Source organism: Odontesthes bonariensis, chromosome 16 (genome assembly GCF_027942865.1).
Source record: "Odontesthes bonariensis isolate fOdoBon6 chromosome 16, fOdoBon6.hap1, whole genome shotgun sequence".
NCBI classification, from domain to species: domain Eukaryota; kingdom Metazoa; phylum Chordata; class Actinopteri; order Atheriniformes; family Atherinopsidae; genus Odontesthes; species Odontesthes bonariensis.
In genome coordinates, this window is record NC_134521.1 from 7,870,403 (window position 1) to 7,882,412 (window position 12,010).

Genomic DNA, 12,010 nt, shown 5'->3' on the forward strand with positions numbered 1-12,010 from the left:
CCTCCAGTAGATGGCGTACTGCACTTTTAAGGTTTCTGACTTAAATGGTTAGTCAAGTGCCTAGAAAGCGCAGTCCAGTGTTCAGGTCAAACAGCATGTGCTGTGCTGTAGTAGTGCTCTTATACCTGCAAGAGATCCAGATAAAGAGCCGACGAAACATTGCACAAGTGCACAAATGTGATTCATAGAATACTTAAAAATGGCTGAACAATGAATACATCTCAAACTCAAAACACTTGAGCTTAAAAATGCATGATATTTAATGCTGTGCATTATTGCTGGGTGTTTGTTTTGTTCAGCCCTTGCAGGTTAACTGTAAAGGAAAACATTTTTGATCAGGTTGATCCAGTTTCAGATTCACATATGTCTCAAATTGGTACCCTTCCCCGCAAGTGTCCTCTCTGGGGGATGAATACCGTATTAATTAGTGCCATTGGACATTTCAGTGAGAGGGGACATTAGTCTTTGTCGGCTGCTCTTTGGTTCAGTGTACATTTTTTTTCTGTTGTCCCGACACTCGAGGTTCAATTACTTAACCAAACAAACCAAATTAAATTGAGCAAATAAATTATGATGACACAAATATCATCAGTTTTGCCACTAAAAGCCCGTGTATCTATTATTATAGAGAAAGACTTGTGATCAGCACGTGCGAACGTGTGGGGTATATTTTACAGACTGCCAATGTAAAATAGACAGGCATCAAGAAATTCTATTGGATAAATGTAAAGCTTTCGAAATGAACAATCCAAACGGTGTTTCGGTCGTTGTCTCTCTCCTCCGCCTACAGATGTATTCTTTGTTCATGCCCATGTACAGCAGCGGGGTGGTGGTACCGGTAGACTTGTTGTTCCCGTTGTTCTCACATGAGCTCCGCCCGCCTGCGCCGATTGGATTGAAAACTACCCCCGCGACCGTCAACGTGTCTTTTTTTTTTAAATTATTATTATTCACCCTCACGCCAAGGAAACGCCCACCATGAGGACCGGGAAAGTCGCTTCAAACTGAGAGGCACGCTGCCTGCACTCAGTTAATTCAGGAGACGTTGAAGCTCGGAGATGACGCGCAGAGCGCATTGCCTACCTCTGTCCCAATCTCGATTTATAAACCTTCGCTTGTCATGACCGATTACGTAAATTAAGTTATTAACTCGCTATTCTTGAGATCGACTTTTTTTTCCCCGTGTCATTTTAATCTAAGCTGATACAGGAGTCTCGGAAACTGCTGAGTGCGCTCGCTGGATGCTTTGGGTGAACAGGTGGCGCAAGCTCCAGTCCCTCTAAGTGGTCATTAGAGGCCAGACGCACAGGGAACGGAGTTAACGCTCTTTACCGGACACTAAGCTTTTAATAGTTTACCTGTCATTAAGGTGGGTGACTACCGAGCAGCGCGTTTTCCTCCCTCGTTACAAGGGAACACTTGACAAGGGAGTAGTGATGCCAGTAGCGGACGGCGGCATGGTAGTGGACAACAGCCACTTAATATATGAAGGGAAAACCGCGAGCAGTGCCGGGAATGACAACATCTTCCCGGCCTCGTTGTGCAGTCCTGCGGCGGACATCCTGAAGAACTTTTACCACACCAAACGGGTGGGGAACTATCTGATCGGGAGGAAGCTGGGAGAAGGATCGTTCGCCAAAGTTAGAGAAGGTCTCCACGCGTTAACCGGAGAAAAGGTGAGTGGACTTCACCATGGATTCCAACTCTGAAATAGTGTCTCATGTTTTTGTTGTTTGTTTTTTGTCAGTTTGTTTTTTAGGCTGTTTTTTTTTTTTAGGCTGTTTGTTTTTTAGGCTGTGGCGGGTATAAAATACCTTATTCTGATCCTGTCACATGCCACGAGAGTTACAGTTATCTTATCACGACACTAATGATTTCTAAACTTTTTTAATGAAAAGAAAATGGGAGAAATTTCTATTGTTTTGCTCCTTCACTGTATGTTTGGCCTGTAGAATAGCATATAAGCTGTCACTGGTCTGTTACGGTCTCAGTTTTATGTCAGGGGACAGCTGTCACTTGGCTCATGCCTGCTTATTAATGCAATTTTTTTGTGTCACAGGGAAGAAAAATAAAAGATAAAATTAAGCTTTTCATTTTAACAGATAAGCCATCCTTCTTTTTTTTTTTTTTTTTTTTCTTATTCACAGTGTCAGTCTGGTTAAGCAGTTGTACCACCTCAGAGATAGACCAGCCCTGTTTGCATTGGGAGCCTTTGTTAATAAGTTCATGCGGCATCTGTTGAGTTGCAGTTCGCTCAGTGGGGATGGTTTTGTGACAAAAATTTACAGATTGCGTGTATGAGTGAGTCATTATACCGTATGACTGCTTTAATTAAATATTTCGCATTTTGGGATGAGTAAGCCGTGCGCTCTGTGCCTGTTCCCAAGCTCTGCTTTGTGTGTTGCTGCTGGTGATCTCACCCGGGTGAGCGCGCAAGCCCGTGATAGGGACAGAGAGGAAAATTGTCCGGCCTATGAGCGAGCAGAGTCGCTACTTGCATATGGAATCGTGTCGTTGATAAATGGGCTTCGTCCTCATTACAATTCAGCAAGCGCAGGGTTTTGGCATGGGCAGCCATTCGCCACTAGTTGTCTTTGTCTCTGGCTGTTTTGGGATGGAGCCAGGAAATTTGCATATTAGAAAAACAAGTACCTCCCTCTTCTGGCGTATTGCTGCCTGCGAAACCTGTCTGCAGTTTTATTTTTTACACAAGAATAATATATGCTCGTGTACTACTATTCAAAATATTCGTGTGTCAAAAACATGTATGATTAGATCATCTCCACCCCCTCCGTACTCACTACCACAATCCTTTCTGTTGCTGTGAAGAGAAAACGCTCCCCTCCTTTCCCCCTGTCCCCTCGCGGTCTTTGTTGAGGATGATGCAAACACTGGCAATCTCAAAGCCAAGCACATCTCCCTCATTCATTTGAATAGAGACGTCCAATGGGCGCTGGAAGGGAGTACTGGGCAGTGAGTTTATTAAAGCAAGAGGGTATTCGGGGGCAAAGGAAATGTATGAGGACTCTCAGATCCCCCCCCCCCCTTTTTTTAGCATCACTAGAAAGCTGCAGGGATGAGAACCTGGCGTCGTGTGTTTAAAGGCAGGGGGTATGAAAGTGAGGAGCAGTGAATGATGGTGCCATCACAGTCAGGGGGTTGAAGGGGTCACATGCATGTGTTTTGATGTCTGTAACCCACTTTCCCCTCTATATTTCCCCTACACACCCCCCTTATCTGTCTGATGGGTGCCTGATAAACAACTGAAACCCCCAGAAGCCCCCTGGCAGGGCACACCCCTCCCCCTTTGTACCACACCCCTGCTCATATACAGTAGCCTACTGTAAATACATAGCCCCCATCCCCCCATACATCCCCAGTGCCCCTTTTCTCATCCACCGTTGTAAACATGGGCCATCCTTAACTGTCAAGTGAGCGCACTAGCACACCGCTAGAGCACACGCACATGCATATGATGCACATACAGGAAAGTTTAATTAGCAGCCGTAAAAAGGTTTTCAGGGGTGAATCAATTCAGAGCTGAAAGGACGGCCGTAAAAATGAATGACAAGCTGAAGGGCAGAAGAAAGAGAGGAGAGCATTTCACCATTTCCTTAATGGATATGGTGATTAGCTCCACTTGCCATGCCCGTTCATGTCTGTGGGCTCTCCTTGAGGTGATTTGCAATGTATGGTAGCCACGTTCTTGAACTCGGTCTAGACAGGATACAAGGAGACACGGGCAAAGGATGAAATAGAGTAACAGAGTGTTTTATTGAATGCCATTATCTGCAAAGGTCCGTCATTGAATAAAGGACATGTTCTCTGGCTTTAATGGGCACTTTCCAAAAGTTCCTGCTTCAACAAGACACGAGGCAGGGAAAGACTGAATAGACTGGGAAGAATATCACTACAGTGGTGGTTGTGCTTTTGTTACGGCTTCTCGTGTGTTACATCGCAACTTAACTCTGGGGCAAATGGGGGTAATACTAACTGTCCATTTGGCTTTGGCACCTTCTCAACATAAAGGATAACATTTGCTTTCCTTCAAGTTTATGACGGTTCCGTAACCTCTCCAGCTCTCTCAGACACTCGCATACCTCCCCCTCTTGCAGCCTCGGGGCCCTTTAGCGCCTGCATTGCCACACACTGAGAGCAGCTGTCTGGGAGAGGTCAGTGTCGTGTTATATACCCTGCAATGGAGATTGAGTAGCTCATCACCTGTTACACTAAGACTCCCTGAAATCCTACCTTAAGAGGCACGGCAATGCGCTTGTGTGCCGTTCTCTAATGGTATCACTCACAGTGCCATATGGTGCAAGATTTAAGAGTCAAACCTCAGCTGCCAGGTTGATGCTATGGCCAAAAGAACCTCTGGTCATCCTCTTACTGACTGTTCTCCTTTATTTCTCCAGGTGGCAGTGAAGGTCATTGACAAGAGGAAGGCCAAGAAGGACTCATATGTTACCAAAAACCTACGGAGGGAGGGGCACATCCAGCAGATGATCCGCCACCCCAACATTACGCAGCTGCTGGACATCCTGGAGACGGAGAACAGCTACTACCTTGTGATGGAGCTCTGTCCCGGTGGGAACCTCATGAACTGTATCTACGACAAGAAGCGCCTGGATGAGAGGGAGACTCAAAAATACATCCGGCAGTTGGTGCTTGCTGTCGAACACCTGCACAGGGCGGGTGTAGTGCATAGGTAAAAAAATAAAAAATAAAAATAACTTCATTAACTATGCAAAGGCTTTTTTGGTTCGCAAGCTAAAGAGCTAATCTAAAACTTGACACCATTGTTTGTGCTGGCATTGACATGTCTCATGCTCTGTTTGTCTTTCAGGGATCTGAAGATAGAAAATCTCCTACTGGATGAGCAGAACAACATAAAGCTCATAGGTAACCAAAAAGCCTCTCCATTGTCTTTTTTCTTTTTACCTTGCTCTGTGCACTTTATCTTCATTCAAAACTCCCACTGCAAATAACTGGAATACTATTCAAGCAGTTCATAAATGTGTGACTATAATAACTGATGCCAGTGATGTCAGAATGAAAAAATAAAACAAAATAGTCTCTTAGCTGGAAAGCCACAGTAGCCTTGACGAGGTGAAGGGTAAAGAGCAATTAAACATCCTGGTAAAACCTTTACAAGCTCTCATCGTAGCCCTTATCTGGTTCCGTTTGTTGCAAGGAAAAAAAATGCTAATTAACCCTGGAACGATGCTCACCGCAACCCTCTGTCCCTCCTCAGATTTTGGCCTCAGTAATTGTGCTGGAATCTTGGGATACTCAGACCCCTTCAGCACCCAGTGTGGCAGTCCGGCATATGCCGCTCCTGAGCTGCTCTCCAGGAAGAAGTATGGTCCAAAGGTGGATGTCTGGTCCATGTGAGTCCACTTTCATTTTTGTAAAATATACTCAATTTTATATATATATATATATATATATATATATATATATATATATATATATATATATGTGTGTGTGTGGTGCACCCGAAGCTGAATTGTGTACTTTGTTCTTCCAGTGGTGTGAACATGTATGCAATGCTGACTGGGACTCTTCCATTCACTGTGGAGCCCTTCAGTCTTCGAGCCCTTCACCAGAAGATGGTGGATAAGGAGATGAATCCTCTGCCTCCCTCACTTTCCACTGGTAAATAATGACAGCCCAAGTGCACACTTGTTGACTTCATTGACTAACTAACAAACTATTGTACGTCGAAACAAACAAACAAAAGTATTTTTTTTCTAAATGTTACTCAACTAGAAAAAATATATATATTTTTTTTAAACTCTTGAACTTTTAAAAAGTTAAAAGAATAAATCTTTTAACTTTTTAAACAAGAACTGTAAACAAGAAGTAAACAAGAACTGGAATGAATTTCCAGGGAACGCTAACAGTTGATCTGTGCAGCATTGCATTCCCAGGTGTTCATGATACAAAAGAAAGGAACAGAAAGCTATAGTTGAATAACATCAAACCTGACAGATTGGAAAATGAAGAACTGAAAATATGTGGCAGTTAGATGGCTTAGAAAAGCTTTCCAATGAAAATGCTGGCACCAAGTCAAGCTATGTGTTTTCGTTTGCATTTGATTACTGAAAAGTATGTAAAGGGTGGGCATTTACGTAATACAGGAAGAACAGGTGTCTAAGTAATCCCTGTCCTTCTACCTGTCACAACGGTGTCATTTGCTAATTTGCAAACTAAGGATGGCTTAACCTACTTATATAACCAATCGTCACCATGATGATACCATCCCATACGAGTTCTGAAACAGAATGAAGGTGGAGGAAGGTTATGTATAGGAAAGAGGGGGATGAAAGCCATATGTGTGATTGTGAAACAAGTTCTTAATTACATAGTTCAACACTGTAAATCTTGATTATGGGGATTGTGTAAAGACAAAATTATTGTGAAACATATCACAACCAGTGGCAGCATGTTCAGATTTATTATCTTGTCTTTAAACAGCTGCTATCTGCCTACTGAAAAAGCTTCTTGAACCAGACCCAAACAAGCGTCCAAATATCCATCAGGTGATGGCTGACTCCTGGCTGCAGCTGGCCAACAAAAACACAGGAGCGCCGTATCTCAACAGGTAGACCTACATGCACATTTAAGTTGTTTGCAGGAGTAGGTAACTTGGCCACAAAACATGTATCATCTCTACATTCAACTATAAGCAAGACATTGATTTTCTCTCCACTTTGTTTTCCATTTCTCTGTTAAGGATTCACATTGAAGAAATAAATCACACGGTGTTGTTGCATATGACTGAGAAAATGAGCTACAAGCATAGCGAAGTGCTGAGCGCTGTCCTTACCAACCGCGCATGCCACACTTTGGCTGTCTACTTCCTCCTCAACAAGAAAATGAAGAGACTCTCAAAAGAGTACAGGGTAAGTAGAGATTCCTGCTAATACCCATCTCATGCCAAAAGGTAAAGAGTTGACCCCTGTCACGTGCTAGTAAAGATAACAATCTCATCAATCCCTCTGCAGTGTATTTTCTGTTGGAGTTGCAAGGTGCTAAAACATAGTCGCACATCAGGTGTAGCCTGTTTTAAAGGTGTCACGTTCTACGTCCCCTTAGGAGATGCAGTTCCAGGAGAAAAAGAAAGGCGAAAAGGAGAAAAATGAATATTTCCAGACCCAGTGGAGGAAGCACGTCGATAAACTCACCATCCCCCCAAAACAGACTCCTGTCTACCTGGCTGTGAGCAAGGGGCCCAGCAAGGAGAAGAAGCACAGAACAGGTGAGGATTCATATAGTTCAAATAATAATTCATATAGTGCAAAAGAGCATATTTCTTTACAAGCAGAAAATTAGATACACTATTTGTCTTTCACCAAAGAGCCGCTTTCATTTATTTGATCTATTTTATGTACCTTTATTCATACAGGGTAGGTTGACTGAGCATGCATGTTCACACACGTATAGTTTCCCCGTCATCCCTCCCTCCATCCATCCATTGTTTGTCTGTCCATCCATCCAACCACCTACTCAACCAACCAACTGTGAGGAAACATCCAGGACAACTTACCAATCAATTGTGGGGCAATTTTTTCTCTTAATTTCAATCAAATTTACCTGTTAAAAGTCAGATGAAGTGACTGAGAGCCTAGCACAAAAGTAAGTAGAAATTGGTATTAAACTAAATTGAATTCAGTCTTTTAACAAAACAAAGATGCGTGCTTTGTCACATCGCACTCCTTTAGGCCTTACAACAGAAAAGGAGCAGGGGCGAAGCTTTGGCATAAGCTCCTTTCCTTCCTCTCATTTATCTTTAAGAGCTACTGAGAAAGCCCAAAGGCTGTTCTTGATCCACCATGTCGGGATGGGCCAGTCCCGACAAGGTTATGATAAGGGCAGAATGTTCTCTACACCTGCCGAGTACAAGTTGTCAGGTGATTAACGTGACAGAGAATCTAGACAAGTGAGCAATGCAGCCAAGATGAACTGTAGTTCTCAACCCTTCATTCAGCCGTCTCTGCAGCAAGTTCAGCGAAAATTGAATATATACACTTGTGATTAAAATATGATTAACCAAATTACGCTTGTCTTTTTTCAGGGCTTTTGCGTGCCATAACGGGTGGTCACCGTAACTCCCCTCTAGCCCCACCTGGTACTGTTGCTTCGTCATCCATGGAATATCTAGAGATCCATCCTCTCTTCCCCAACACCCCACAGCAACGCAGGCGCTTAGCCACCCTCCCACAAGTCAACACGAGCCCAGAACACAACATTCCCGCTCCACCGGCACCGTCACCAATCGGCATGCATTCTTTCGGATCACTCTCCAAAGCCGAGCAGATTGAGGATACACCCTCTTCACCCTGGTACAAGTTGACCAATGGCACTTTGTCACCACCACGCCACGTCTCTGCCTTCCAACCAGATTCCTCTTACTTGAAAAAGGCCACAATCCCCAGTCCCCCTGTCCTCATTGTCAACCCGCAGCCCAAGAAGAGTAGCTCATCAGATTACTGTGGTTCCTCTGACACCAGTGGAAGCCCCCCTAGCACCATAGGAAGCCCTCCAGGAAGCTCAGCTTTTAGTCCTCCGAAGTCTGCCTTTAGTCAACTTAACCCCACCTCAGCATTCAGTCCTCCCTCCAACAGCGGGAGCAGTGATCCAGAGAGCCCAACCCACCGCAGTAAGTTCCCCTCTATGGGAATTGGACAGATCCTAAAGAAGAAGGTCCAGCTGCAGCCATTTACTTTTCGACCAGAACAAGTCGTCGAGGAAGTGGTGTCCCCCCCTCCCTACCCCATGCAGACTCTCCTGTGTGCTTCAGGTGCACTAAAGACCCTCTGCTGAGGGATCCAAGACAAAAGACAGATTGAACTCAAGGCCCCTCTCAAAACATTGTTTAAGTTGGAGAGGTCTTCCGGAGTGGCCTTTTGAACTGTGAACTGTCCCTTTCTTGTGACTGAGCCACTTTTCACGAATAATGGGATTATTGAAAATAGAAAAATAAAAAAAAAAACTGACAAAAGGGGTGACAATTCCTCATAGTTTATATCTTGTTACCTCTCCTGTTATGTAATAAGAAGTGTTGACGCTGAGAAGATGAGATTTGAAAGGGACCCCTGAGCAATGACTAAACCTCGCTGTGTCCTAGATACCGAGTGGACTCAGGATATCATGATATTATGGGCCTTGTCAATAAACTTCACACACATGAATATGTAAACATACAAAACACTGTATAATAGAACATGTTAGAGATACTCTTTTGTAATACTCCTGCAACTGGTTACAGACTGAGCCGTAAACTGATTCACACCAGCTAACAGACCCCAACATTTACCCTAACCCTGAGTACATGTGAAAATGTTTTGTCTCTGTGAAAACTCTGTATGATAGCCACTGAATTCCAGCCAGCTGGCACTGTGTCCTAAATGCTGGCTGGGTGTAAGAGCTCACTGCACTATTCTTGAAAACCAAAACCAATAGTAACAACAGTGTTGACCATTTTTACCTCACTGCATAATTCACACATTAATGCACTGCTGCAGTCACGTATGGCACGCTTGTGTGGATTGTGTCACAGCATCGCAAGTGTAGACATTAACACAATGAAACTAAAGTAGAATCACATCTTCACTTTTTATAGAATTCTCATCAACTGTCACTGATGATGACTCGCACTACAAACTTCTCATATACAAATGTTACATCGACTAGAAGACCCACAGGGAAACTCATTCCGTAAAAGTCTTGGATATCACTCTTCCACAGGAGCGAATGCCAGTATATTGCCAGTTTTGAAGAAGAAAAGATAAAAATCTAGCATTAAAAGCCTTATGAAACTGATTCACCTCACCAGAGGCTGAAGGAGGGAAATTCGGAAGAAGACAGCTACGAGTATTACATAACTTCCTGGAAAAAAAATGTCCTTTTGTCTTAATGATGTAGTTTGTGCAATAGTCTTAACTGTTAACTGCAATGATGAGTATTTGCCAAGAGCTCTCTGAGAGTGACATGAAAATTGTTCTTGTAAATAACAGACAATGCCTGTGTTCGTCCCTTGTGCCGCTGGGTATGAGTGACGCTCTAAACACGTTTGTTGAGATGACATTTTCACGAAAAAGGCTTCCACAGGCACGTGAGGCTTTTCACTGTTAAAATACTGTAGAATCTCTTGTCCAAATGAAAAGTTGCATGAGTCAAATTGTACTGTCAGCATCTGAAATGATGTCTTTGTAACTTTTTTCCGGTTGAAACTGAGATTGATACTGACTCGGGGTTTGTCTTTTGTAAGATTTTGTAATGGAAGGTTTTGTTTTGAGTGTCAAGAGATTTCTATGCTGTATGAAGTATTTTAAATATTTATAATGAATCCCCCTGCGTCTGTCTGGTCTTTCAAATTGCACCATTATTCCTGTCTGGATTCATTACAGCACAGCATGTACTCTAAGCACACAATATAACTTATTAGTTGAAAATATTAAATTAATTCACTTTAATTCATACCAGAGAGGGGTTGCTCTGAACCCAACAGTCTTGGTAATATATGTACAATTTAAACATACCCTGAGGTCTATGATTTTATTCCTAACGCTCTCAGCTCCACGAGGGCTTTATGAGGCTTGGCCTCTCAACTATGGAAGGATCAACATTACTTTACAACCACAGTGTGCCACTTGTCTCACATACCATGAACTTTTCCCACGAGACACCGCTGGTGTTTTAAAAATAAAGAAAACTCCCAACAGCTGAAGACACACTACAATGTACTACAATCTACTACCTCCTCAGTGACACACACACACACACACACACACACACACACACACACACACACACACACACTATGTAGACACTTATCTACTCGGCAGAGGCTCCTCCATCCAGATAATAAACGTCTTTGGGTGACACTGCCATGTGGAGACAAAGGGGGGTGGGTGGGGGTGTGTAGGGGGGCTCTGAGACAAACACATGCACAGGACAACACAAACAGGGATGTCCGATTAAATCGTCATGGCTAAGCTGATAAAAGCAGAGGGGCAAGAGTTGCCCCAAAATACAATAAAGCCAGAGCCTTTTGTTTATCAATGATAGGAGGACTGTTGGTCAAAATCCCTCAGCGGTCTGGTGAGACAAACAACCTGTGGACATGAATAAAAGGGCTTAACCACATCCAGAGGATATAACAGGACAAGTGAATACTGTTGTGTTCAGTGCTGCATACCTATCCGATATGATCTACTGATTTAACTACGGATTTATCATATTATTACCTCTGTGAATGGCATTAACTAGATAACCTTTGCAGCAAAAAGTTAAAAAATAAAAATAAAAAATTAACTAAAAAGACCAACTATTCCTTGTTTGGTTGAACAAAATATTAGGTGTTATATGTAAAGTAACCTCTGAGAGACTGAAGGGATCGTTTCTGGCAACTTATTCACATTTTTAAAGTTTGAATATTTATTAAGAGTGGTTGACAGATTTGCTGACTTCAGAGGCAAGTTAATAATCCATGAGCAATCTCAGGGAATATTAATGTCTGAAATCCACACTGATGGGATAGAGGGTAAATAATTCAGCCTTTGCACAAAGATTATTTTAGCATCAATCTGTGTAAAATGGATCAAGATGCAATGATGAATCCAGACACACAGATCAGCATTAAGTTGACTCTTCTTCATAATCATTTAAAATTAATGTTAAGATTGTAACAAACAAAAAAAAAACAATGAAAATATACATATTGAAGAGTTAATGATGATTGTGTTTCTATTTTTGCCATAATTTTATCCCCCCACTGTATATTCGGACCCTTTATTTTAACATAATCAAGTATTTTTTGTCAGATTCAGACAGAAAGTGGATGATAGTGGAAAGATGGTGACATTCATAGCATTACGTCACACAACAGGATGTTTGTTAACTCTCTTGGGAAAAAAAAAAAAGATATGTGTATCCAAAGTGTCCACTTACTGTCCAGCAGGACTTAATTTCTGTCAATCTGTTCAGGCTTAGATCCTGATGA

General features: G+C 42.6%; 1 protein-coding gene across 1 annotated transcript; it reads left to right on the forward strand.

Annotated features, from left to right (window-relative positions):
* The first annotated feature begins 1,006 nt into the window (after window positions 1-1,006).
* hunk (hormonally up-regulated Neu-associated kinase) lies at window positions 1,007-10,327 on the forward strand. Its single transcript, XM_075487603.1, has 9 exons — window positions 1,007-1,676; window positions 4,416-4,708; window positions 4,847-4,902; window positions 5,255-5,390; window positions 5,531-5,658; window positions 6,481-6,607; window positions 6,740-6,908; window positions 7,102-7,264; window positions 8,081-10,327. Exons 1-9 carry the CDS (start codon window positions 1,437-1,439, stop codon window positions 8,827-8,829), a joined length of 2,061 nt encoding a protein of 686 aa, XP_075343718.1. The 5' UTR covers window positions 1,007-1,436; the 3' UTR covers window positions 8,830-10,327.
* The last annotated feature ends 1,683 nt before the right edge of the window (window positions 10,328-12,010 follow it).